At 54.4% G+C, this 27,675-nt stretch overlaps 1 protein-coding gene across 4 annotated transcripts in view; it reads right to left on the reverse strand.

The window, feature by feature from the left end:
* Positions 1-242: 242 nt before the first annotated feature.
* Positions 243-27,675, reverse strand: part of CAPN15 (calpain 15) — a 55,630-nt gene continuing 28,197 nt past the window's right edge. For all 4 annotated transcript variants that reach the window (XM_066330013.1, XM_066330009.1, XM_066330010.1 and 1 more), the window contains 11 exons: positions 12,716-14,201; positions 9,382-9,590; positions 8,978-9,161; positions 6,120-6,343; positions 5,108-5,233; positions 4,381-4,533; positions 4,054-4,215; positions 3,204-3,430; positions 2,851-3,011; positions 2,417-2,595; positions 243-2,165 (listed from right to left, as the gene is read on the reverse strand). In XM_066330013.1, coding sequence (XP_066186110.1) covers positions 1,988-2,165; positions 2,417-2,595; positions 2,851-3,011; positions 3,204-3,430; positions 4,054-4,215; positions 4,381-4,533; positions 5,108-5,233; positions 6,120-6,343; positions 8,978-9,161; positions 9,382-9,590; positions 12,716-14,179 — 3,267 coding nt within the window. In that variant the 5' untranslated portion in view covers positions 14,180-14,201 and the 3' untranslated portion in view covers positions 243-1,987. The remainder of the gene's footprint in view (positions 2,166-2,416; positions 2,596-2,850; positions 3,012-3,203; positions 3,431-4,053; positions 4,216-4,380; positions 4,534-5,107; positions 5,234-6,119; positions 6,344-8,977; positions 9,162-9,381; positions 9,591-12,715; positions 14,202-27,675) is intronic.

Below are 27,675 nucleotides of genomic sequence, written 5' to 3' on the forward strand. Positions count from 1 at the left end.
CACGGGGCATTTTATGGGAATTTCGGGATTTGGCTTTTGTTTTGCTTTATTTCAGCCCTTTTATGCGCTCCCACACCCCAAAGTGCAGCTAAACAACTTCGAATTACCCTTTTTTTGGTGCTCAGCTCTCCCCCCAGCACCGACTGTCACTGCTCCACGGAAATGCCTTCAAGACCCATTGCTTTGACCCCCAAACCAGCCCGCTCATCCCTTTTGTCTCTTCCACAGCAAAACCAGGGAGCTTCCGTAAAAAACAAAACTTTATTTGGTCCATCAGAACCTGAGTTTGAAAACCACCCATGGATAATTCATATCATACAGGGATTACTGATCTGATTTACAATTGATAAAATATCCTATGATTCTGAAGAGCTGGACAGTATTTACAGGGTTAAAAATATTCACAGCTCAGAAAGACAGAGAGAGAGGAGAAAAAAAAGTGAAGGACAAATCATCCCAAGGAGGAAGGAGCTGGAAAGAGAGAAAACAGATCAACAAACAGAAATACAGACAGAGTTTGGCTCAGCAGCCTCGGCTGGCGGGGCTGGGAGGGTGCCAGAGCAGCCCACCCCCCCTACCACCCCTCAGTGCCCGGGGGACACAGAGGGGACAGGTCGGGCAGAACCTCCTGCACCCATGCCCAGCCCAGCCGCTGGTGCAGGGCTTGGGGTTCAGGATTTGGGGTGTAGGACACCCCAGCAAGGTCTCTGCCAGAACAGGGTCCAGCATTACCCATCACCCCCCTCAGCTGTAAGTCCACACAGCTCAGGAAGGAAATGGTACATATGGGAGACCCAAAAGCACACACACACACACATACACACACACACACACACAGGTCAAGTCAGAGAGCCACGATGCCCTGAAAACATGGGGTGGAGCTCCCCCCAGGATCAGCCCCCACCTCGGAGCACCCACAGGGCCAGCAGCACCCTGAGGTGCAGCCCTCGACTTGTGCTCACTGCCTCCCACAGCACTCGGGCTCTGGAGGAGGGGTCTCTCTGCTTCCCCCCCAAACCAGCCCCTCCCCAGCACATGGACTCGTGGTAACTCCAGGGAACTGCTCCCCGACCCCAGGTCTGTACCTGCTGCCCACACTCCCTCCATGGGGCACGGGGGGAGCCCACAAGGCAGTGCTGGGGGCTGAGCCCAGCTGGGGCCATGGCTTCTCTCCAGGCACTGCTCCCACCGGCCGCCTTTGCATAGTAACACTTGTGTGACAGGGAGAGGGGCCCCGGTGCCACAGCCCCCGGTGCCAGCAGCACCCCGAGGCCTTGATCCCCACCCGGAGCGGAGGAGGAGGTGAGACTTCGGAGTTTCACCCCAATTACAGCAAAACCCCCTCAGCAGCAGCTATCTGCAACAACCCTGTGCCCTCTCCCCCCCAGCCCCGGCGCTCAGCATGGGTGGGGGGCACCCCGGCATGGGTGGCACCATGATCCTGGCACCCCCCAGCCCAACCTCAGCACCACGCTGGTCCTGGCAGCAGACAAAGGGGCCAACAAGACAGTGGGAAGGGCCCGGGGACAGACGGAAGGTCACACAGACGGACAGACATCAGAGGTATATTCTTCTTTTTGCAGCGCCAGTGCTCTGGCGCCACGGGAAGGGGCAGAGTCCTGAGCGTGGTGCCTGGGAAGGGTCTTGACAGCAACCTCCAGCCCCTTCCTCTCCCACAGCCCCTGGGGCGGGCAGAGGGCACCAGGCCCAGCACAGGTACGGGGCAGGTGGGATCCTGAGATGGCCCCGTGCCCCCAACTGCTCCTCGTAAAGTGCGTGGGGGGCAGCGGTGCCAGGGCGGGGGGCAGCGAACAGGGCTGGTGCCGGCCCTGAGAACTCGCCCTGGCCCCGCGGCGTGGGGCAAAGTGCTGGAGGTGCCACTCGGGCTCTGCCCCACGCGTCAGCGCTGGTGGCTCGGGGGGGCACCCTGGCCCAGAGGCTCGGTGACAGGAACGGGGCAGCGGGGCGGGGAGGGGGAGGCTCTTTGTCATAGGGGCCGGGGGCCGTGCAGCCCAGCGACCTCGGGCGTGAGCAGCGGGTTGTGGGTGCCCTTCGTCAGCATCCAGTCATTGAGGAAGGCCTGGGTGGCTTTGCGGTGTGCCAGGCGGTGCGTGATGGAGAAGCCGGCGTTACCCTCCAGCTGGGATAGGATCACCAACACCTGCCTGTGGAGAGAGCCACGGGCTCAGGGCAGCAGCCTCTACTCCAGCAATCCCACCTCTGCCCCAGCAATCCCACCTCTGCCATAAGAATCCCATCCCTGTCCTGGCAACCCCACCTCTGTCCCGGCAATCCCACCTCTGTCCTGACAGTCCCACCCTGTCTGTGCCTCCCTGCCAGCCCTGGCTCTGCTTTTCTCCCAGCCTCCTGCCAGCCTCATGGCAGCCCCCGTGACCCACCCCTGCCTACCCCAGACCTGTGCAGGGGCGGGACGCTGTCCTGTGTCTTGAGGCTGCCACGTGTGGACACCACGTTGAAGCTGTCGGTGCAGTCGCACTGAACGTGCAGGTAGGACTTGGGGTGCCGGTTCTCCACCACCACGATGAGCCCTGCCCAGCCATGGGTCAGGTAGTAGCAGGTCATCCCCTCACGGCCCTGGAGCAGACAGCATGGAAGGGGATGAAGCCTCTGGACGCCCCATCCCCGAATCAAAACCCCTGCACTGACATTTTCCACTCTAGCAAAGGGCTGCCCATCTGCTGGGGTGCCACACACTGCTCCAAGGAGCAAAGGGAGTGGACACTCAGGGGGGGCAGCCAGAGCTGGCTGCCCAACCCCTGCCTGAGGACCCCACAGGTCCAGGCTCCCTCTGGTAGCATCACCCCCCTCCCCACTGCAGCCCCCACCCACCTCATGGCGCTCGCCCTTGTTCTCAGTCAGCAGGATGATGGCATCTGCCAGTGTGGTGGGCTGTGCCTCCACCTGCTCCACCATCACCAGGCGGGAGCTGTAGATGGCCAGGATGTAGCTGGAATAATCAGTGGCTGGTCTGCTGCTGGTGGGACTGGAAGCTGCAGAGACACCCAGAGGAAGGGGGATCAGGTAACTGTCACCAAGCCCACAGTCCCCAAGAGCATGGTGCTGTGTTGGGTTGACAAATATACAACATGCAACCGGCAACCTCCATCCTCAAAAAAGTCTCCATGATGAGGACCAAGGGCTTTGGCACCTCTCCCTACCCCACGGCCCCTCCACACCCTCACCCTGGGCAGCAGGGCCAGCCAGGGCAGCGCTCCAGTGGTTGAAGGCACAGCACACGACGGCGTATTCGCCCGGCTCCAGCATCACATCGCAGTTGACAAACTTCTTGACGGCTCGTTTGCTGTGGGCCATCAGCCGGCCCAGGCTCAGCTTGTTCCCACTGGTGAAGGTGGCCCGGAAAACCATGATGCACAGGTCCAGCAAGTGGCTGTCCACTGTGTCTGACCTCCTGTGTCAGGAAGGAAGGAAGGATCACATGTCACCCAGGACAAAGAGCAGGTTCAGGGAAGAGCTATTCCACTGCCCCAAATATTCAGCCCCAGGAACCAGCCCCGCATTCAGGAGCTGGGTTCCAGGAAAACATGAGCTGTTCCCAAGATTTGGAGAGATAGTGATGGAGGCCCTGAGCTCTGTGACCCTGGGGGATGCCATGTGGTGAGATGCCAATGTGTTTGGATTTCTCCTGGGCCCACAGAATCATAGAATTATGGAATCATTAATGCTGGCAAAGTCCTCTAAGATCATCACGTCCAACCATTAAGGCAGCACTGCCAAGGTCACCACTAACCCACGTCCCCAAGTGCCACATCTGTAAGGTTTTTAAATCTTTTCAGGGATGGTGACTCCATCACTGCCCTGGGCAGCCTGTGCCAGGGCCTGACCACCCTTTCAGTTTTCCCCAATATCCCATCTAAACATCTCCTGGTGCAACTTGTCCTGTCTGAAAGCAGACCCTGACTCCCACCTGGCTGCATCCTCTGGTCAGGGAGTAGTGCAGAGCCAGAAGGTCCCCTTTGAGCCTCTTTTTCTGCAAGGTGAGCCCCCCCAGTTTTGCTGCCCTGCCCAGCTCACCTGCTGCCCTCCTGGAAGAGAGCAAATTCCAGAGCTGCACGCTCCAACACCGTCAGCGATGTAACCGTCACTGGCCCGTTGGCCTTGTTGGGGAACATGCCCTGCACACGCACCTCGTGCCAGTCTGAATGGAGCTTGCAGATATCCACAGAGTCGAAATACCTGTGGGGAAGCTGGGCTCAGTCCCCATAGGGCACACTGCATGCTGCAGGACACTCACATTCCCTAGGGATGACCAGTCCCGCCTGCCCCACTGTGACCCCATGTCCCCTTTTCCATCCCTGCCCTGTTCCCTGCCCCACAGCCCTGCCTGTGGCAGTGCCATACTTGATGAAGTCGCTGTACTCCATCCAGAAGACGCCCTCGCTGCTGCCGTGGGGCATCAGGTCATGGCGCAGGGGCAGCGGCCAGTGCGGCCACTCGTCCGACCAGCTGCCATTCCAGGAGAAGCGGCCCCAGGGATTCCGGAGACGCAGTAACCTGGGGGAAGGGGAAAGTGTCAGAGACCCAGGAGAGAGAGAGGAGACCCAGCCTGCCCCCCACCTCATCATCACTCCTGCCTTTCAAAACCCTGACAGCATCTCAGAACTAATGTGTGACCCACACTGTGGCCCGCACCTGCCCTTCCCTGCCCAAAGGGGGTCAGCCAGGGAGAGGTTGCTGAGTGAAATGGCTGAAAATACAGCTTCCTACAGCAGCCCAGCTGTCAGGGTGGCACCCATTTCTGTCCCCCTCCACTCAAAGGTAAGCAATATGCTCTGAGCACCTCACTGAAGTAAGAGCTCAACTCAGTCCTCTGTATCTTGTGAGACCAGGTGAAACATTCTACCCTTGGACATGGAGCCAGCACCAGACAAGGACAGCTTGTATGACAACAGCATTTAAGTGACACCCTAGGGTGGTGTCATTCTTGCCATGAGGATGGGACACCAAAACGTCCCAAGTGTTTTGGGGTCCTGTCCAGCATGCCCTCAGTTATACACCCTCAGGGTTTCTGCTGGGTCTGCTGGCAGGAGCAGCTGCAGTGCCACGGCAGGCTCCAGCCCCAGCTCACCTGAAGCCCTGGACATCCCGCACGTCCAGGATGGAGTAGGCGTGCCGGGGCCGCAGCCCCATGCTCTCGTAGGCCACATCATCCACCTTCATGTTGCCTCCGCCACAGGACGCGCCCATGAGGAACCTGCATGGGGACAGCAAATCCTCAGGCTCCTGCCAGGCCTGGCCTGGGGGGAAGCTCATCCCTATCACTTAAGCCATGGGACAGCTTCCTCTCAGGAGGCTCCTGGATGCTCCCTCTCTTCAACAACACTGTTGGGATCAATAACACTCCCCAGGCAGTGCCCAGCCCCGCTGGCCAGAGCTCCCTCCCCTTGCCCACATGCATGCTGAGCCCAGGCTCCAAGGAGAGCTGCTTTGCACTGGGGAGCTTTGCCCCAAACCTCCCCCAATTTCTGCCAGGCCCTGACGTCCTGCCCACTTCTGCTGGCCGGCAGAAAACCACGGAGAAAGACAAGTGGTCCACTAGCTAAACAAGCTGGCAGGGGTGAGGACACTGTTTGGGGCGGGAGGTCTGCCCCAGTCAGATTTAGAAGGACACCAGGTGCTGGGAGCTATGCACCCATGTGGCCCCATACCCCAGCCTTCAGCCAACTCAGCTGCCCTCCTGCCCAAGTGATGAGCAGGAGGTCTCTGCTTTGGCTGTGCTCCCTCTAGACCAGCACGAGCCAGATGTCATTAGCAAAGATGTCACATATGGGTGGGACACACAGGCAGGGTCAAGCATTCACACAACAGAAAAGCTCAAAGCAAAGCAAGCAGACTCAGTGCCACTTCCTAACTCCGGCAAGACAACAGTGACACGCAGGGAAGTTCACCAGGCTCTTAATTTCATATGAGAATTACTCACAGGAGAAATAATTTCTTAGAGCTTTGAGTGGGAGCTCCACCAGTGCTCCAGAAGAATGGCAAGGGGGTGGACTCCACCCCAGCTAATGCAGTAACCCCTCTCCTGAGCCTCTGAAGAAAAAGAATGTTCCCCCTCACCCCCCTCTCCAGCCTCGTCTTACCCAGCCTCCTTAGAACTCAGCATTTTGGCCCAGATGAGGTCAGTGTCAATGGGCTCCTCACGAGGGTTAGTGGAGCTGACCTGCAGCATCAGGCTCTCGCAGGGGGCCCCTGTGAGTGTGGCCAGGCCCTCGATGGCACGCCCAGCCTGGAGGGCGAAGTACGAACCGTGCAGCTTGGCCAGCGCCTTCTCAATGAGGGCCACCCACAGCTGCTTCCTCTGGGCCTGCAGAGACAGGGAGGGACACGTCACCACGCTGGGCAGGAGGTGGGAAAGCCCCTCACACCCAGCCCAGCCAGCTGTCCTGGGGCTGGAGAAGAGGCCAGGGGCAGCAAGGCCATGCCAGGAGCTCGTCCCCTTGGCCATGTGTGATCTGTTTGCTCTTTGCTCAGTGTTTTGTTTGCAGAGTTCAATTCCCCTTGGGAAGAAGTCCTGGAATGAACACCCAAGAGGCCTGGATGCTGACAGAGCTGCACCCTGAGGTGTCCAGCAATCAGGATGGCAGGGTGGGTATTCACCCTGAGCCCCTTCTGTCCACTTCAACCTGAACTTACAACCATTTAATAATGGAAGAGGATACCAAGGCTGCCAGAGCTCAAGGAGCACAAGGTGGGATTGCTGGAGCATCCTATGCAGGGCCAGGAATTGGATTCATGATCCTTGTGGGTCCTTCCTACTCTGGACATTCTAGGATTGTGTGATGTGGAGCATATCTGGGACAGCTGCCTTTAACTCACCCATCTCTGCAAACCCAAACCAACATCCCTTTGGCAGAGGAGGTTGCCCAGAGCGCATACAGCCATGAGACTGATAGGATTCCACCCAGGGAATGCAGACACAGCTTCAAGGACAAGCTCCAAAAACTTGGACTGGCAAAGTCCTCTACTCCAGCCCAGGGAGCAACTACAAGGCCTAATTACAAGATGCAAGTTTTTTTTTTCCCAGTAAATGGGGTTTGATATCCGGTGCTTGGAGAGCAGTAGGGAAAATCACTGGTACATTGTGCCTGTGTGACTCACAGGTGGCAGCCAAGAGCTGGCAGAGGAAAGGAGGGCAGTGAAGATTTCTTTCTGATGGATAAAGAGAGCTTAAAAGTGCTTTTTGCTGGTTTTTGGGTCCCTCACTCAACAAAATCCATGTTGTTTATTTTTGCCTGAACCACAGCCAGGGAGCTCAGATAAGAGCCTGATTTTCTTTTATTTTTAAAACTCTGATTTTCCTTTTTTATCCCCCAGCTCCCACAGCTGAACACTCAGCAGAAAAATCTCATCACGATTCAGGTGCCCCTGGAAACAGAGGCAAGTCCAACCCATGTGAAAATCTCTAATAGTAAAAAAAATCCAAAAGCAGACTTAAAATTCATGAAAGCTGGAAGGAAAAGGTAAAAACCAAGACAGGTAAACCTTACTCTGAAATAAAGAAACGCATCTCTATCCTCTGTCTACTGAGAGGTAGAATGTAGACACAAAACTCCTTCCCTTCTCCAAAGTTTGAGTCCTGTCCTGACATGGCTGTGTGTCAAACCCCACACAGGACTGGATTTGCAGAACAAAATCCAAGCCAGCAGTCCCAGTGCCTGTTTCCTCCTGACAGTGGTACTTTGTTTTCTTTGGCAGATTTTGCCCCCTGAGTTTCAATAGAGACATTCTCCGTCTCCTTCATGGACATGATCCCAGCAAGAGCCCCTGGGCCTGGCAGGCAGGGCAGGGCAGAGCAATGTCCTGGAGGGGCTGAAGGAGCTCCACTGATCCGAGCAGATGCCACCCCAGTGTGCTCAGAGCAACCAGGCACTGGCTCGGAACAGGCTGCTCCATGTGCCATCCCCTCCTTCTCCACAGTCCCTCTCTGGCACAGCCAAGCTGACAGACCTCCCCTCAGAGGAAAGTAACAGCTTTCCCTCAGTGCCTTGCAATGCAAAACACAGGTTAAAATGTTTTCCTTTTATAGGAAGAGGGTGGCTTTCCCTGCAAGTGAAGTAGCTGTGGCGCAAGGAGGGGTGAGGGAAAAGCAACTGTAAATGAAACTTCTTCACTGCAGCCTGGGAAATGCCCAAAGGGGTCTAAATAGAGGGATATTATGCTCTCAAAGATGTCAGCTGTCTTGAGGACACAGTGCTGGATCTTCCATTTGTGTCACAGCATCCCCCAGCAACTCCAGGGTTGGAGCAGCTGGGAAGTACCTGCTGGGAAAGGACCTGGGAGTGCTGCTTGGCAGCAACTGAACATGAGTCAGATGTGCCCAGGTGGGCAAGGAGGTCAATGGCATTTGGCTCAGCAGGAAGGACACTGAGGGGCTGGAGTGTGTCCAAAGAAGGGAACGGAGCTGGGAAGGGGCTGGAGCACCTGGAGAGGCTGAGGGAGCTGGGAAAGGGGCTCAGCCTGGAGAAAAGGAGGCTCAGGGGGGACCTTGTGGCTCTGCACAACTCCCTGACAGAAGGGGACAGGCAAGTGGGGGTCAGGCTCTGCTCCCAGGGAACAGGGACAGGAAAAGGGGAAACAGTCTCACGTTGCACCAAGGGAGGTTTAGATCAGATATCGGGAAAATTCCTTAATGAAAGATGGTCAGGTACTGGAATGGGCTGTCCAGGGCACTGGTGCAATCACCATCCCTGTAAGTGTACAAAAAACCAGTCAATGTGGTGCTTTGTGACATGGTTTAGTGGGCAGGGGGTATTTGATCAGTGGTCGGACTTGATGATCTTTTGGGCCTTTTCCAACCTTAGTGACTCTAAGACTCTAAATGCAGCACAAAATAGGGGCCTCACATGAACCTCTTCCTCCTGCCTCTTCTGGGAGAGCGTGGGGTGAGCCTCCCTGACCCCTGGATCACTGCCCAGCCCCGTTTTCCCGTGGCACTGACCTGGGAGAAGAGCAGGTACCCGCACTCGTCGCAGGGCAGCATGTCATCCACCAGCACCGTGGTCCACGTGCCGTCCTTGCACAGCCGCACCTGGTAGGCGCCCTCTGGGCACAGGGTCCTGGTGATCATCACCCTCTCCACCAGCTCTGGCCGCTCGGCCAGCACGGCCAGGGCGCTCAGGAACCTGCCGGGCAGGCGGGGCAGCCTCAGCGGGGCACGGGCAGGCAGCATCACCCGCCCGGCCACACAGCACTGGGAGGGGGTGAGGCAGAGCATGGGCTACAGCCTGGGGGCATAAATGGGTTTGAGTAGGGCTGAGGGGGCCAAGCTGGAGCTGGAGGAAGAAGGGGCAAAAGAAGGAAGGGGCAAAGGGGAAGGTGTCAGCGCAGCTCGCTCGCCCTTACCAGCAGTTTCCCAGCAGTCCCTGCAGGATGTCGGAGGGCCGCGGTGTGCGGAACACTGACCACTTCACTGACCGGTCCTTGAAGATGCTGCAGTTGATCTCGTGGGGCCGCAGCCACTGCTTCACCCGCTGCTGCACACTGTCACCTTCTGGGAACCCCACGGACTTGGGCCCAGGGGGGAAACTGTCGTCTACAAAATTGACTTTGTTCTGTGAGAGTGAAAGGAAAGGAGAGCATCAGTTGGAGCCACTTGGGACTGGGGGGACTGGAGAGCCTCACACTGTTCCCCTGAGAGATGCAGAGCCCCCAGCCCTCCTGCCTGGCCTAGGCAGTCCCTTCCCAGTCCTGCAAGGGGGCAGGACTAGGCTGGTGTCTGGTGGCAGCAGCAGAGATGCTTTTTGTGCTTCAAGTCCAGCATTCAGCCTTGCCTCAGGCTCACCTCTCTGGCCCCAAGCTCTGGGCTGTGACTCCAATCTGCCTTTTTGTGTTTCACAGGAGCCTCCGGGGGCAAGGACCGTCTCACACTTCGTGTTGGTGCTAAAAGCTGGGCTGTGGGGTGCCTTGGCTGCCTCCAGAAGCAGCAAAGCCTGCAAACGGCAAGGCTGCGAGAGCCACCTGGCACATAAACACACCTCAACCCGAGCCTTGTCCCTGCTCCGGAGGGGACAGGCTGGGCTTGGCAGCCCTGTGCCACCTCCCAGGCACATCCATGCGGGATGGGAGGGGCAGCTTTTGCAATTGCATTCAGGCAGACCACAACCAAGCAAGCAATTCCAGAGTGAGAATATCCCACTTTGCAGAGGGAGGGTATCCCAGCCCTCCTGCAATAGCTGCTGCGTAATAAATAAATAGGATGGGTGGAGGGGCAGGTAATCCCACAGGCATTAACTATATGGATGGAAGCACAGAACTTCACCAAGTGGAGAAGAGTGGCTTTTTCAGTCTAACACAGGGTGAAATGAGAACAGGTGTTTCTTTGTTATTGTTAATTAAATTAAATTAAATTCTTTCAGCAAAAGCTGGCTCTGATTTAAATTAGCTTTATGCACACTGAATTAGTAGTTGACCTCCTCTTTTGTGGTAATCCTACCTGAATGTTTCCTTTGTGGTGCCTCAATTAGCACCTCCAGCTCTTCTTTTGCAGGAGGGTGTTTTTCATCTAATAGTTGTCCTGCTCTCTCAGGGGAGCATCTGCCCCGTGCAGCTGAGGAGCAGCCACCATTCCAGCAGCCTCAGTCACATCCTGGTTGGGGACCTGGATGTGACCCATCACTGCACATGGATCTCTGGGCTCTGCACGAACTTCCTGTGCAGGGCCACGAGGACACGAGGTAGGGGATCTTAGAACCCCTTCGAGTGTCTAAAGGGGGCTTAATAATAAGAGGGAAAGCAATTTTTCACATGGACAAGCAGTGATGGGACAAGGGGAAAGTTTTAAACTAAAAGGGGAGAAATTTAGATTGGATACTGAGGAAAAATTCTTCCCTGTGAGGGTACAGAGGCTGCCCAGAGAAGCTGTGGCTGCCCCATTTGTGGAAGTGTTCAAGGCTGGGCTGGACAGGACTTGGAGTCACCTGGTGTGGTGGAAGGTGAGGTGGGTTGGCAGGGTTGGAACAAGATGAGCTTTAAGGTCCCCTCCAACCCAAACCATTCTGATTCCATGATTCCAGTGGAAGAGGTCAGCTCTGCACTGCTCCCCAACAGAAGATAAAGTATAAAGCTAAAATAGGGACCACACACTGATAAGAGCTGGAAAAACCATCCCTGGAATAGCAGAGGAAGGAAAACCCACAGCAGGAGCTCGAGCAGAAATCCTGGCAGGGAGCAGCAAGAGGAGCTGCTCCACATGACGTGGGGCAGGGACAACAGACGGAGGAGAACTCGGCCAGCCTGACTCCTGCAGGGGAAGGCTGAACAGCCTGGGAAACGCTCGGGCAGCAGGGAGCTTCGGGGCTGCCTCACATGCCAGGCTGACCAGGAGCACGGGGAGGGACACCGAGAGCAGAGCAAGCACAAGGATGGGAGCAGCATGGTCCCTCCACACCTCAACAGTGTCAGAGCACAGCTGAGGTTCTGGTGGGGGGTGGGATTTTTGGGAGATGGCCCAGGAGGATCTAACAGTCCATTACTGCTGGGTTAAGGAGCACAACAGGCTCAGCCAAGGCTCTGACTGAGCACTGCAGGACAGGGCAAGGCAGGCTCCCCTTCCTGGCAGTGCCACGTTGCTAATTCAGCCTGGCCATCATCATGATTCACCCTTCAGGCCTGATTCCTGATGTAACAGATGTTCCCTGCCTACAAAAGAGGCTATTCACTTGCTTAAAAGATGGGGATAAGCAGAATCTGGGTCTCTGCTATAAAGACACCCACGCCTGTTAGGAAGGACACACAGCAATTTAAAAAGAAACACAAGCCCAAACAAGATCATTCTCAGAGCTTCCCCTCTGAGCCAAACAGCTCTGTTCCCCAGACTGTGCAGTGGAGGCACAGGAATGGACACGATCCTCAGACCAAGCAGGAAAAGCCTTGTCTGTACGTCAAGATGGGACTGCAACTCCCTTTCCATCTGGTCCAGAAGAGCTGGAGGCTTCCCCCAGAAGGAGGCCAGAGAAAGCAGCATTCACAGGAGCTTTTAATACCATACAGGGAAAAAACCGAGGCTATCAGAGTAGTGTTTGAGGCTGAAACCGCACTGACTGGACCAAACACCTCACAGTGGGAAGGTGGGTGCTGGCACATACTCCTGAGACCTTCAACTAGAGCCAGGGTACAGCTACAGCTCAGCTGGCCTGCCAGGGGGAGCCATTTGTGCTGCACCTCTGCATTTGCAACGCCCAAACCAAGAAGGCCAAGGCCTAGCCTGTGGTTCTGAAACACCTGCAGTTGCTGGCAGTGGCGGCAGTGTTCTTCTGCCTGCACTCTCATCCTGAGCCTTTGCTCGTTACATCCCAGATTTCCTGCATCCACAGACACCAGTGCCACCAGCAAACCTGGGCACACTCCCTGCCTTTCCCACCACTAGACACTGCAAGGAGATGGACTGACCACCTAAAGATGTCTCCTTCATCCCAGGAGTTCTCTCTCACTGATTTAAAATACCACTGGGTAAAAGAGTTAACAGGTTTAGCACTAGGTTTTAGACTTCCTCACCCTTGCTCCAGGAGTGGGCTGTATGAGCTGTCTTCACCCCGGAGATCAAAGTATGACATTTCAGTGCTAACAACCAGCATCCAGCTACTGCAAGGGAAGATCCCTGGAACGCCAGGCACGGAGGGTGCTGTCCCAGAGCTATGGGGGAGGCAGAAAGGCAAGCCAGCAACAAGCAAGCACTCACCTCCCGGCAGAAGGTCACGATGTTTTCCCACAGGGCTTTTGCCTCGCCCTCATCCGTTTGCCTCCTCTTCTCCACGTGCATGCTCTCCCTCCTCTTGAGGGGCTTGAGGCCTTTGTGCTGGGCCACGTACTGCTGGGGGGTATGGCAGGCGCCGCAGTGCTTGGCCTTCCCCTCGTTCAGCAGGGTGCAGGCGGGACAGGCCCACTGGCCCGGCCGCTCCTGCCCGGCGGGCAGCGGGGCCGGGAAGAGCCGGGCCACCTTCCGTGCGGACGGGGCCTTGGTGCCGCAGGAGCAGCCCGCCCTGTCGCAGTCGGGGCAGCGCGGGGCCGGCTCGCTCGGCGCCCCGTGCTCCTGGAAGCCGTGCAGCTTGGAGGAGCCGCACACCTTGCACTTCTGGGCTTGCGTGGGGTTCTTGAGGGTGCACTTGGAACAGGACCAGGTGGTGAAGTCAGGGCTGGAGGGGCTGCACGGGGTGAACCTCACCGAGTCGCCCACCAGGTTGATGGTGTCGCTGCTTTTTTGGGCGCTGCAAACCTCGCACTTGCCAGCCCCGGCGGAGTTGAGCAGGGAGCAGGAGCTGCACTTCCAGTGGGATGGACTGACCTCCATCTCCTCCTCCAGCACGCTCAGCCGTTTGTTGGACAGCAGGTCTGGGAAGCGTGTGGCAGGGGCAGCCCTGGCCTGACCTTGGGGAGAGCCCTTCTGCCCCACAGCGCCCGTAGCCACGGGCTGGGAGCCTTCGGGGCCCGGCACCTGCAGCTGTGGGGGCACCTCCCGCCGGCTTCGGGGCACAGGGTTGTTCTGGAGCCCTGGGGAGAAGGGGCTGAAGGCTGGTATCTTCTGGGCCTCTTGTTCCATAGCCACCGGGCCGTGGGTGGCCACGGCATCGCCATCAGAGATCTCCGTGGAGACTAAAGGCTGAGGGGTGGAGGGGGCCATGTGGAATCCGGCTGGGGTGATGACTTCAGGGACGACCAGCGCCTCTGGTGGGATCTTGGGCAGGGAGAGCTTGCGTGGGCCACCACAGGCGGAGCAGGAGTTGGCCACGGGAGTGTTGTGCAGGGTGCAGCGCTGGCAAGCCCAGCCGCTCTCCAGCTCTGTTTCATCGGGGCTTTTCCCCTCTGAGTCCTCGCTGCTGCTTTCCGCCTTGGCAGCCTCCTCCTTGGACGTGCCCTTGGGCTCCATCAGCACGGCAGGCTTGGGCAAGATGCCGTTGATGACGGGCAAGGGGGAGCCACTGGGTCCCGGCTCCGGGGTGAAGCCACACACCTCACAGGTTTCCTTGCCCAGAAAGTTCCTGAAGGTGCAGCGGGCACAGGCCCACTTCTGTTCCTCCACGCTGAGCCGCAGGATGTGGTTGAGGTCGGGCTTCTGGCGGGGGGCCTCACAAATGGAGCACTGCCGCTGGCCCACGGGGTTCAGGAAGGTGCAGCGTGTGCAGGACCACTCACGGACTGCAGCCATGGAGCCGGGGGAATGGGAGTGGCTGCAAGAAAGGAGACACAGCGTGAGGCTGAGGCCAAGGCCACCCAATAGGCAGCAGTACCACGTGTTTCCTGGGCTGGCATGGTCAGGACCTTGCTTCCAGGAAGGGAACAACCATCAATCCAATCACTGCTCCACAGGCACTTGCTCCTCTGGCACTGACAAATTCTCCAAGTGCATGGCAATGCATTGGCTTCCATCCAAAACACTCCAGGAAGGGAGAAAGAAGCAGCCCAGTACCCACTGACCTCATTCTCACAGTGGGGCTGTGCCCCGGTGAGCAAACACACAATATCTGTGCCCAAACCTGGCAACTTTGTGTCTGCAGGAGGTGACATCCTTCTCTGCCTTCTTGCTGTTCAGCATTAATTCTTTCCTCCTTCTCTACTCCACCCCATCTCTATCTCACTTTCTGTTCCCGTCTCCTTCCTCTCCTTTCAGCTCCACACCACTTATCCATACTGGGATAACTGTGTTATTCCATACCAGACACCACCAAGCCAAGGAAGGCAGGCTTTGGTGTGCAGAGGTGTTTCTACATGGCTACAGGTTTTGAGGCCAGAAGACTGGCCCAGCCAGCCTGGGAGCAGCAGCTCCATGGTGCACCAGTGCCAGGACAGCTCACCAGCAGCTTCCAAGCTCAGCAAAGAAGGGCACCACGTCCCAACTCCAGCTGCTTCCCCACTTATTGGTGAAGAAGAGAGGCCATAATGCCCCTCTAGCTGCACCAGTCCTTGGTTTCAACCTCCAGCATTGCCTGGGGATGCCTGAAACCCTGATGGGAGAACGGGACCAACACATGACAGAACCATCTTGTCCCAGGGCAGGAACTCACATTTTCTAGGCAGGTTCAATTTTCAGCAAGTGCAGCACCAGCTTCATGGACCAGGGTGATCTCTGGGCTTGCCAGAGCAGTCTTCCCCCAGTGCAGCCCTCCTGCTGCTTTCAGGATGCCACGCTGTGCATTCACACTGAGAACAAACCCCAGCCCTGCATGGTGCCCTTTGTCCCCTGCTTGGGGTCATTTTCTGCAGCTTGCAGCAGAGGTGGGGCTAAAGCAGAGTTTCCTGCTTCCTCCTCCTTCACACAACGACAAATCAGCTCCCCCTCAGTTAAACATGCACCAGGAGCCCAGAGCCCTCCCTCCACACACTCCTGCTCCCAGATAAGATGACCAATCTTAAACCCCAGCTCCAGGTCAGCGGTGCCTCTCACCAGCAGAGCAGGGTCCTTCCAAGCCCTTCCACCCTGCTCTGCTTGCCTGAGCCCACAGACAGGGTGAACTGTGCAGAAGAAGCCTCCAAGTCCATCCCACACCCTCAGCTCTTCCAGGAACAGCAAAGTCAGACTTCCAGAGACCAAGAGCAGCTTCAGTCATGGGAGCTGCACCTCAGTGGGCTCACCACTGTCTCCCTCTCCAGCATCCCTTCAACAACCAAGTTCAACCACCACACCGGCTGGAACAAAAGGAAGGAGGGTGTTTAATTGTTTAATCCCATAAAGGGCAGGCACAGACAGCTCTGAGATGCTGGTGCAGCCTGTGGAAGGAACTGGGTCCTGGCTGGCCTCCAGAATCCCAAGCAGCAGCACCTGCACACGCAGCTTCCCAAGACTGAGCAGACTGCAATGCAGCAGAGAGGTCTGGAGGGGCAGAGGATGCAGCCAGAACCCCCCTGGGGAGGAGGGAAGTGACCCTCCCTTTGGCTGGTACATGAGAAACTCTCCTGGGAACACTCCAGCAGCAGCAGCAATCCAACCACATTTCCACACCATGCTCCACAGACACTGGAAGAGCAGCTCCACCTCACAGAGATCAGATACAACCTTCAACTCCCTTCTTAAATCAAACGTTTCTCTAAATAAAGCCTGAAATCAAGAAATCCATTTTATTGCAAGAGAGAGCTTGAAAATTCATTCTGGTTCATATACGGTGTCTGCATTGTTTGAACTCTGCAAGGTGTTTATTTACTGGAGTTATTCCCAGCTAAGAGAAATATAAACGTTGATTTTTCTGCCTTAAGTCCTTAGAGCTGGGAGCCACTGTACATCCCTCTCCCCTGTGAGCCACTGTACATCCCTCTCCCCTGTGGCAGCACCATGTCCACAACATCTGAAAGGGAGATCATTCCTCAAGCAGAGGAAGGGAAGGAGCTGCTGCCTGGCTCTGGCAGCAAATGGGACCATGAAGGGCACCATGATCCTGTCACATCCATTTGTCTTACTGAGTGAGGTTCACCAAACCACAGGCATCAGCAAAAGACGAGGGAAGACTGTCAGCAACCTGTGCCATCCACCTGCATCCTCCTGCAGTGTTCCATGCTGTGCACCCCGTGCAGGAGAGCATTGGCTCCAAAATTCCCCCCGAAAAATGGATGCCGCAGTGCCTTCTGTACATTAGGACATGTAGCCACCAATCTTCCTCCTGCACATCCCTCACACACCCATGGTCCTACCCAGTAGGCAAAGGCTTCTAGCAATGCTACCACAGGACTGTGGAAGGAATCACCCTGTCCCTTCCCATAGAGAGGAGAAAACCCAGGATAACCTAAAAGACAGAAGTACCACACAAGGGGACATTGGGATGAGCTGCATCACCAGACCTGCTTGATGTGGCATCAGCAACAAGCTGCAGGCTCAGGGAAGGCAGCACCATTTCACTCAGCTAGGTGGGAGATCCAGGCTCCAGGCAGCTGGAAGGGAGGTGGAAGCCAGGACACTGCAGTGTCCTGGAATAGCCCTGGGGAACTGTGACATTCTCTGGCCACACTGACTCCCTCCTGGTCCCATCTTCTTGCTCCATGCAACAGGAGTTGGCCCCTAACACCGTCCAAATGATGCTGGGATTTCCACCTGCTTGACTTTCCTGGGAAAACCAAAAAGCCTTCCAAAAGGACCATTAGCTCTTCCCTCTGAAGTCCTACAGTGGCTGGGCCCCCAGTATGACAAGCTTTGGCAGGAGTCTTCCCTGCCTTCTGCTGCACATCGTGGTGCCCAGCAACCACACGGTTTTCCCCGAAGGTGAGTGGGAGACACACAGCATGGCAGAGGACATGGGACATGAACCTTCAGCTGTGCCCCATAGTTCCAAGTTCCCAGTCATCAATCCCCCAGCCTTGGCGACTGGCAGGACAGCAGCCTGCTTTCCCCACACTCCTGTCTAGGACTGATGGACAGCTCCAGTCCCTGCCTGGAATGGAATCAAACTTAGGGTCCAAAGATCCCAGCAGGTACCAGGCTGGAACCTGCCTTTACATGGTCCAACCCATACCAGAACATGGTGGGTTGTGGCAGGAGTTTCTGTCCCACAGCAACAACTTCCTCCCAAAACTGAACCAGCTGAAGGAGAAATCCATCCTCAGCCTGTCCAAGCTCCACACTTCTCCTTAAACAGCCTGGCTGGCTCCTTTCCCAGCAGGCAACAAGACTGCGTGAGGAAACAGGGTTATCTCCAGCACCTATTCACCAGGCCCATCTGCTGCGTGTTAACACAGTCACTCTCCAGCCCCAGCAAACACAACTGAGATAAACATTGCCTGCCACCTTCCTGCAGGAGAGGAGCTCCTCCAAAACCACGGACCTGGCAGCACCCACCCACGGGAGGGCTTTCCTGGGGGACACTTCACAGGGAGCACGGTGACGCAGGGCTCTGCTCCACAGCCTGGCAGCAGGGAGCTGCTGGAGGCTCCTTTGGGGTGCACACAAAATGGGCAGCTTGGGGTGCAAGGGAAGGGTAACAAACTACAACCCCACACCTCCAGCAGCATGGATGAGACTGGATCCACATGGCTGTGCTTCCCACCACAGCAGCTCTCCCCAACCAAGGCAGGACACATCAGCTGGCAGGAGGCACCACTGCGTTGGCAGGAGTGCCCCTACCTTGGCAATTGCAGCAGTGTAATTATCATGCTTAAAAAATAATATAGAAGGTACTCAACCAAGCAGGCAGCTTTCAACACACTGATCAGGTCCCAGGGAACCTCACTGCTCCAGGGATTAAGAAGGTTCCAGCTGGTCACCTTCCAAAACCGCTTCAGGACAGTGATATCCCCGCCCCAGGCTCTGCTGAGTGATGAGTTTGCTGAGTCCAGCTGCTGCAGAGCTCTGGCTCCTACAAAGCCACCAAACTGTCCAGGGATGGTCACCATCTTTGGGCACCATCTGGGACCCAAGATTTCTCTGAAGTGGCCAAACAGGAAGGAACAAGGCAGGGTAGGAAATGGCAAAGTGCCCAAAAACCTGCAGTTTGAGTCTCTCCTGCTAGCAGAGAGCTGGTGGTGTGCCAGGGCTGTGTGACGTGCAGCTGAGCTCCAGGGCAGCAGACAGCACCCACCCCTGGGCAGAAGCATCCTGGACTGCCAGAGAACGACTGGGACACCAGAGTGAGAGATCCCAGGGCTCTGCTGCAGAGTCCACACTGGCAACAGGATTAAAGGAGCTTGTGTCAATCACACAGAGCAACACAATCAGGCTGTTTCTCTAAATAAAACTCCTCCAGAGCAGCTAAAGTCTTAAAACTTACAGCTTCAATTCTCTCCCGCAGTAAATAAACAAATAAATAAAAATCAATTGTTCTAGTCAGCAACACAAACCCCGAGCTCTCTCACACACAGTGCATCCCAGCAAAATTCTCACTGACAAATACAAGGAAAAAGCACTAGAATTTTGTGGAAGAAAAATTACCAAAAACCCTAAACAAATCCTGCCTCAACATCTGTGAGCTGTGAATCCCTTCCCCTCGACCCCATGCTTTCTATTTAATATTTCCCATTTAATTTTCTTTCAGTAGCACTGCGGACCCTGACCTAAGAGAGGACTGCTGAGCCTTCTCCCACTCGGACCTACCACATCTCCAGAGCCAGCAGGAGCAGAAGGCACCTGTGCCCACCAGGAAGGGGTGCAGGAGGTCAGGATCCACTCAGAATCCCTCTGGCAGTGCACTGTTAGAAGCACACGTGGGTTGGGATCATGAAGGCCGGGCGAGGAGATGCTGTTGGCTGAGCTGACTCACTCTTGCAGAGCCAGGCAAGGGCTGGGAGGCTGGACCTGGAAGGTTGCAGCAGATATACTGGCAGAGCAACACAGAAACACGGGGAGCTGGGACTTTCCATTTGGTACAAGTTTCTATAGGAGCATCAGTGGAGACAAACAGTCTCTGATTCACTCTTCTGAACCCCCAAGGCTATAAAGGAAAAGTGTCACCAGCTCTGTGCTGGAATCATCCAAACAGGGCAGGTTGCATAAGTACTTCCAAATCCTGCCTCCAAAGAGAAACAAGATATTAAAACAGGCTTTAATACCAGTGACCTTCGCCCCATCCTTCCAGGACCCTTCCAACTCAGGATATTCTGTCTTGGAGAAACACAGACAAAAATAAAGCACCAGGGACCTGTGTCTTTGCCTTTTTCTCCCAGATCTGCTGAGCAAGGGAAGAAACAGCAAAAAGACCCTCCCCTAACTCAGCCCCACTTTCCTGAGCACTCTATCAAAGCATCCTTGTCAGGCTGTGCCAGGTGGTCCCACTGCAATGGCACAAACATTCCCAAAAGCCAGAGGCTGCACGTCTCCACGTGTGTGCAAAAGCAGCACCCCACTTCCATAGGAGCAAGCACAGAGTATCCCAGAGTAACTCAGGTCAGAAGAGACCTCAGGGTGGACTCCAGCCCAAACTCCTGCTTCAAGCTGAATCTCTTAAAGGGATTGCAGCAGGTTTAGACAGTCTGGTCTTAAAAACCTCCAAGCATGGAGACTTCACAACCTCTCTGGGCAGCAACCTCAACCTCAATTGACTGTCCTTGGGCAGAAATACTTCTCCTCACATCCTGTCTGATACTCTCCTGTTTCATCCTAAGTTTGTTGTTTCCTGCTCTCCCACCATGTGCTTCTGTGAAGAGCCTGGCTCTGACCTCTGGATGATGTGTCTGTAGCTATTGCTGGAGCTCCTTCAACGCTTTCTCTCCATCTGGAACTAATCATGGAATAGTTTGAGTTGGAAGGGACCTTAAAAATCATCCAGTTCCAACGCCCGTCAGGGGCAGGAACATCTCCCACCATCCCAGGCTGCTCCAAGCCCCGTCCAACCTGGCCTTGGACACCTCCAGGGATCCAGGGGCAGCCACAGCTTCTCTGGGCACCCTGTGCCAGGGCCTTCCCACCCTCACAGGGAACAATTCCTTCCCAATATCCCATCCATCCCTGCCCTCTGGCAGTGAGAAGCCATTCCCTGTGTCCTGTCCCTCCATCCCCTGTCCCAAGTCCCTCTCCAGCTCTCCTGGAGCCCCTTTAGGCCCTGGAAGGGGCTCTGAGCTCTCCCTGGAGCCTTCTCCTCTCCAGGCGAGGACCCCCAGCTCTCCCAGCCTGGCTCCAGAGCAGAGGGGCTCCAGCTCTAAGTGATCAGTGGGTTCCTTCACTCCAGCAGGGCAACATCTTTCTTGTGTTGAATTCCTGACTGAGCCCAGCTCCCTCACCTCTCCTTGAAGGACTCACACTCCAGCATCCTGACCACCTTAGAGCCCCAACACCAAAAACAGCTCCAAAAAGGTCACCACTTTCTTCATCCAACTTCTGACACCAGGCATCCCCTTCAGCCAGGACCAGAGCTGGGGCCTTGCTCTGAGCTCCCTTTGTTCCTTCAGTCGGTGGAAGGGAACCACAACAATTACAACTGCACAAATTCCTCCTTTTGTTGAAGCACTTGAGAAAATAAAGACTTCTTGATCCTGAAATATTAATTTTTGAGCACTCCAGAGCTTTATCATATATTCATATCTGCTCTCACTCTTTAATGTCAATCCAGGACAAACTGTCAACAAGTTCCCAGAAACACAGCTTAGGCCAGGGATGGAAAATCAGGCAAGGGACCAGCCTGGTCCCCTTCCATGACAAACTCTCCTGTGGCCAGGACATCCCTTCTCTCTGGAGGCTCCCTCCTCCCCGCCCAGGATCAGCACTCCTGACCATTCACTGGACTGAGACAATCACATTTATGCAGAAAATGACATTTTCTATTGGTCATAGCCTGCAATTAATTGAAGCAGGATTTATCCTGTTTAATAAAGCAATGGTGGCAAGCGAAAATCCCTCATCAAAGCAGAAGGGAGGGAAAAAAAAGGTCTAATTCTGCAGCAGGAAACAGTGCAAGGGTGAGCACTTCATGGTGAATGGGGCCATAAAATACCCAGCAACACCACACAACCCTCCCCAGAGGTGCCAAGAGGCTCAGACAAACACAAAGAATTTCCCAAGCTGATGACACACTCCAGTTCCTGAGAATTTCTTGGTTCCGTTGCATCAAACCTCCACACACTTCTTGCAAGTTTCTGTTTAGTTTCTTCTCTTCCCACACTGGACACAGCTCCAGCAGCTCAGATGTGCTCCAAGAGCCGGGGAGAGAAGAGGCTGGGACTTTTAATGAGGAGTTCCCAGGGGAAAGCTGAACACTGCTAATGAGAGGTCTGAGAGAAAAAACACTGGCCCAGCTGTACAGTGCACTTAGCACAGGAGTTTTCTGGCAGCCAACAAAGCCACAGAACACACTCTCAAACTGCAGCTGTCCCTGCTATTTACTCTCTTGTCACCTCCCCAAAAACAGATTCTCAGTCAGATGTGAAGGTGAGAGGGGACATCTTGCTGTGGGACAGGCAAGAAAGGACTTCATAGAATCACAGAATGTCCTGAGCTGGAAGGGACCCACAAAGATCACGAGTCCAATTCCTGGCCCTGCACAGGACAATCCAACAATCCCACCCTGTGCCTGAGAAGGTTGGGCAATTCCAACTTGTAAATACAAGTGTTTGCAAGGAGTGCAAGTGGGGCAGAGAACACACTCCTCTATCCTCCAGCAGCCATGAAGAGACACCAAGGCATGTGTTCAGAGTGTGGTGGGAAACTGGAGGAGGGACAGGACCATCCTGAAAGCTCCTGTTACACACACCAAAGTCTGGCTTTGATAGAGAAGGGAAGTTGAGGAGACTGTCATGGCTTGCAGGCTCCTCCTCATGGCTGAAATCCCTGGTTTTGTTCAGGAAAAGGGAGGGAAGGAGCAGAGTCTTTGGAGGAATGTGCCCATTTGAAGTTACTGGAGTTGCTGCAGGAATGCCAAGTGACACACACCTGGAAGGAGCGTGCCTCACGCTGGCTTCTCTCTGAGCCTAGGGACACACAGGGAGCATTACCCTAAACTGATGGACAGGAGACAAGAAACTTTCATCATTCTTCATCAAAGCAGAATCAGAATCTGGAAGGCTTGTGTTGTGAGAAAAACAGGCTGGGCATGATTAGCCTTTAATATACCTTAATTGCTGCAGTGTTGTAAGAAATGAGCTCTCAGAAGAAAACCAGTTTGGCTGGCAGAGCACAGGCACGCTGGGACAAGACCATTCCCAAAGGCTGCTTGGCTAATGAGTAGGTTTCCCATATGTCTGCCAGGGCAACAATTACAATCCCTGGGGATACAAAAGGAGGAGGCAGACTGAGTATTCCAAGGAGGTCAGCAAAGTCCAAGTTCTTGCTTTGCTCGAAAGTTTTGCAAGCTCTGGATTCACAAGCTTTTGATGAGGTCTCTCAGCATAAAGCAGCACCTCCTGCACCTGTACAAGGTTATCTGCAGGGCCCAGATGAGAAGGCCAACAGCAATGTGACTTCTTCAAAACCCAGGATGGAGGCACTCAGTAGCACGGGACCATCATGGGACAGGGTTTGGAGCAGCAAGGCTGGCAGAATGGCCCCAGAAGGTGCTGCTGGAGCCCCAGCCCCGGACAAAGCCACCAGCACAGCCTCAAGCTCCTCCCAATCTGCACTATTTCTCATCAAGATCAATCCCAGCCCACTGTTATAATTAATAACCTCATCTTGCCTCCCTGCATGCAAGCAGGGGAAATTTCTGCAGTTGCAATCACACTTAACTTCAAAGAAACCAATTTAGCACAGCGCTACTGCTGCCATCATTCCTCTTACTCAATGACTTTATTTACCTTCTCTGTACCTAATTTCCCCAGTCCTTCGTGTGCCTGGGGAAATTAAAAGCAAAAAATACTGAGCTCCATTTGCACCCAAATATTATAGCAGGGGGAGGAAATTTGTGTCCTTAACTCAGGCCAGTATTGTACTATGGCCATTGACACATTGATTTGGCTCGAGGAGGTGATGAACTGAACAGCCTTGCTTCGATTGCACAACACTGACCAAAATCTACATATAATGGGTATTTGAACCCTCTCAAGAGCAAACACAGAAAGGAGGTACAGCAATTTTATAGGAGTTTGTCACAGTGGCATGAAACTGGTGTAACTTGAGTATAGAAAGCATAAAGGACCTCTGGTTCTGCCAAAACATCAGTGAGTGCTTCAGCGTGCCTGCAGCTCCCAAAAAAGCTGATTTTTCAGGGTAGAAAAGCCCAGAGTCCTCCAGCAAATAAAACACAATAATTCAAGAATTTTATCTTTTTTTGTCAATAAAAGGCCCGAATCCTAGAACACTGATGGCCCCAAGATCTGTTGCATACTTGTAGCTTCAGCTTCTTGCACACTCGGAGCAAGAAAACACTTTGAGAAATGTAGGTTTGTTTTTTAGAAAGCCTGGTAAAAACTGGTTTAGCTACCCTGTATGGTTTTTATAACTACACTCCATCTGTGGTCTGAGCAGGAAGTTTCCCACGTAAAATAAACTTGTCCAGCAAAATTTGTGACCACCTAAAACAGAAGAAGAGCTGAACATGTGAGCAGGTCACGTCACACAGAAATGGGAACATAGATCTCACAGTCTCCTCTGGTGTTAGGACAAAGTAAGATACATAGAAATTAGGGAATATCAAGAACAGCAGGGAGAGGATTTATGACCAGTGCACCAGCTCTAGGAAGATGCTGGGAAGGAACAGCTGGGAAGATTATATTCTTCAATACTACTGCGACACTAATTCACTTCAAATCATAGCAGGTTTTAATTTCAAAACCTAATAGAACCTTGAGCAAGTAAAGTGGGGGGATAGGCAGAAGAGCTCAAAACAGAAGGATTTCAGATAAAAAGTGGGAGGGAATGGAGCAGAGGACATCTCTTTGGGTGTCTCATATCTGGAGAGCAGGGCATGGGACAGGTTTGAGGAGCTGCAGGTGATGCTCTGTGAGCAGCTCCACACCCCCACCTCATTGTCACAGCCAGCACCAGCAGCTCAGCTCCAAAACACCACCCTGTACTTTCAGAGAGTAAGTTAAACCTCTTCTTCCCAGCGTGAGAAGGAAATTCAAAGCCATTTGCTGCCTTTGAGGCCTGTGCTGCTGGGGGATGCCACACAAGTGTGGAGGTGTTTGCCTGCCCATCACAGCCCTGCAGCTTGTGGGGTGCTGGAGCTATTGTGGCACAGGCACAGCCCCAGGAAGGAGGTGGGAGGGCACTGCCAAGCCCCTCTCTCCTTTTGTCCCTCCAGTTCCCAGCCCTACATCGGGCTATTTGCTATAGAAAGCCTATAGGCTGCTATTTGCTTCAGAAACAGCCATATTCTTCCCTAAATTCTCCCTGATAAAATAAATCAAAGCATAGCTCCAGGGTGTAATTAATACAAAAATCAACAGTAATAAGAGCTTGGTACCATTTGGGATGGAGGGAGAGAGGAAGACTCACGTTTCCATGAGGTCTGAGACTAAGGAGAGTGGGGCTGCAGCCTGGCAGGTGGAAGCAGAGCCCCCAGCCTCCTCTTCCTCCTCTCCTAGGGCTTTAACTTGGCCACCCTCCTAGCTCCTGGCAGAGCTGCTGGGAACTCATCCTGCCAAGAAGGAAAGTTCTCAAGCCAAGCTCTGCAGTTACACTGTCCCATGTGAGAGCAGGCAGTGCCCTTCCCATGGCTGCCAGGGACACTGGGGCACCCTGGGCAGGATCATCCCGGAGAGCAGGAATGCAGCAGGGCACTGTGCTCCACGGCAAGCAGCTGTCAGGCTCCTCAGTGTGACTAACAGGCCTTAATGAAGAGCTAAGCCAGTCCTGGACCCCGGGAAAGCAGCTCACGCTTAATATCTCAGCCAACAAGCTTTGCACTGATCTGCAGAGAGAAAGACAGACTGCCAGGGGCTAGAGGAAGAGAGAGGAACTCTGGCAGCTCCCAGCAGCCCTGGAGTTCAATGTGTGGCTGATCAGGGCACAGTAATGAAGCCACTGCAGCTATGCTACAAACGTCACCCAGCTGCGAGGGACAGGCAAGGATGGAGGTTCCCCCACTGCCACCAACAGCACACCCTGCTAGCTCTCAACATGCCTGGGCACGTCACCAGCTCCTTCAGACCAAGGTCACAAGGCAGAGGGCAAATCTGAACGTCCCCTCTCCTACATCAGGAACCCCAACCAAAGATGCAGAGGGTCCCAGTTGAACTGGGTACTGCAGTTTGTACCCACACACACTCTGCACTGAGTCCTTGGCTCCACACACAAATTCCAAGTGCACTCACGCTCCCTGCCAGGTGCAGGATAAGACACACCAAGGCTTGGTGCAGCTGCTGTGCTGGAGCCAGGACCTCCTGCTCTACTGACCTGGGCTAGAGAGGGACCACCAGAGACAGCAGCAAACCCCAGCAGCCTCACAGACGGCTCCCACCTTTTCTGCTCCAGGAGCATCTCCAGCTCTGTTCCCCTTCCCAGGTCATGTCAGGTCAAGCAGCTGAATGCGAGAGCACACAAAACTCGTTGCTGCATCAGGCAAGCTTTGGGGAGCCTGTTGCCAGCTGCAGCAGGCTTTGCTCTCCTTGAAGGCTCGGGGGGAGGAAGAGCAAGGAGTGGGAGAAGCTGCCTCGGGTGCTGTTCAGACTCAGGGCAAACAAACCAGCATCTTCCCCACGCAGCAGGAGAAAGAAGCAATTTATTGTGACAAATGGTGAAAGCCTGCAGCGGGGTTGGCCCTTCCTGTCAAAGCTGGTGAACAACACCAGGAGAGGGGAGGGCCTGGCAGTCAAGTGGGATATGCATCACTCCTGGAGGGGAAACCATGAGGAGAATCAGACTGCAAGAGATGCCTGCCTGCCTGGGATGCTGGTGAGCACCATTTGAGCAAACCAGCCACCACTGCTCAGTCCCCACTCTCAGGGCTGCTAACTGCCACCTCTCAGTGTCCCCTGCTCCAGAGGGGTCATGCCTTGGCCCTTCAGCCTCAAAAAGGGGTTGAAGGTTTGGGCAAAAGTGTCTGGGATGGGACACAGGGTTAGGGAGCATCCAGCAATGTAGCACAAGTGGGATGTTCATATCTTCATCTCAAGCTTATAAGTGCATTTCTTGTTGACTGTGGAGAGTTCACAGTTCAGAGGACAGGAAATAAAATTCTCAACTTTTAAGGAACCTGAAACAAGGAGAATCTGGGATGCCAGTTGTCTGAATTATCCAGGAGAGAACAGGGAGAAGCCCCTGCTGAAGCAAAGGAATTCCAGTGTCCATTTAGTCTCCAGTGAATACAGAGAGATGGCTGTGTCCTCCTTAGCTTGCAACACCCTGGCTGCCACATTCCCTTTTTCCACAAGGTATCTGGTGGGGTTCCAGACAAAACTGGGACTGATTTTCCCACTGCAACCTAAGAAACACCACCAGCACCTGAAAAGAATACAGCTCCACACCTGGACAGACTTCTCTGTGCATACCTTTGTGCCCGCAGCAAACAGTGGTGTTTTGGAGAGCCTTGGATTCTCCTTCCATGGGGATTAGACAGCAGCCAAAGCACTGACAGACCACTAAGTCAAAGACAAATTCAGAAATGAAATGTGAATCTCTCAAGTCCTGGCAATGCACCTTCACCATCCTCTGAATTCCTCTTACTGTACAGCAGAATGATTTCCCAACCCTTGGGTCAATCCAGAGCTGCTCTTTCCAAGCTGCAATAGCCACATGTGGGCACACATTTCCCTGCATCCCAGAATAGAAAGCAGCTGGAGTCGCATCTGAACACTGCAATGGGAAGATGAAAGACTTCCAAACACTCCTCTTTTTCCACTGAGCCCTTTATGGGCTCTTCTTCCTGCTCTCACTTCATATACAGCTCCTTCAGCTGCTGATTTTCCACAGGTGCTGAACTTCCAGATGCTCCTGGAGGCTTTTCCATTTTTAAATTTATTCTATTTAAGTAACAGGGGCATATGGTTTATTACAGCTATGAAAGGGTGTGTGTATGTATGTGGAGGGAATCTGATCCTGAGATCCTGAGGACATCTGAGCAGTCAGTGCCTGGCCCCAGAGGGGCAGAGCCAGCTCTGCCTGCAAACATCACCCGAGGGCTGTGAATGAGTTTCCAGCTCATCTACATGACACCAGGTCCTTCAGTGCTAGTGAGGAGGTTTATACCAGCCCAGGAGATACCAGGATTGCTGTGCCCTTTCTAGTGGCTTCCATCACCCCAGTACCACTAATAAAAGCTCTGTGCATGAGTTGGGTTAGCACAGCTGAATAAAGATCCCGCAACACAGGAGCCCAGCTTCTCTTGGGAGAGAAAAGGATCCCAAGGCAAATCTGCTGAT

The sequence above is a fragment of the Sylvia atricapilla genome, chromosome 15, assembly GCF_009819655.1.
Source record: "Sylvia atricapilla isolate bSylAtr1 chromosome 15, bSylAtr1.pri, whole genome shotgun sequence".
Lineage (NCBI taxonomy): Eukaryota > Metazoa > Chordata > Aves > Passeriformes > Sylviidae > Sylvia > Sylvia atricapilla.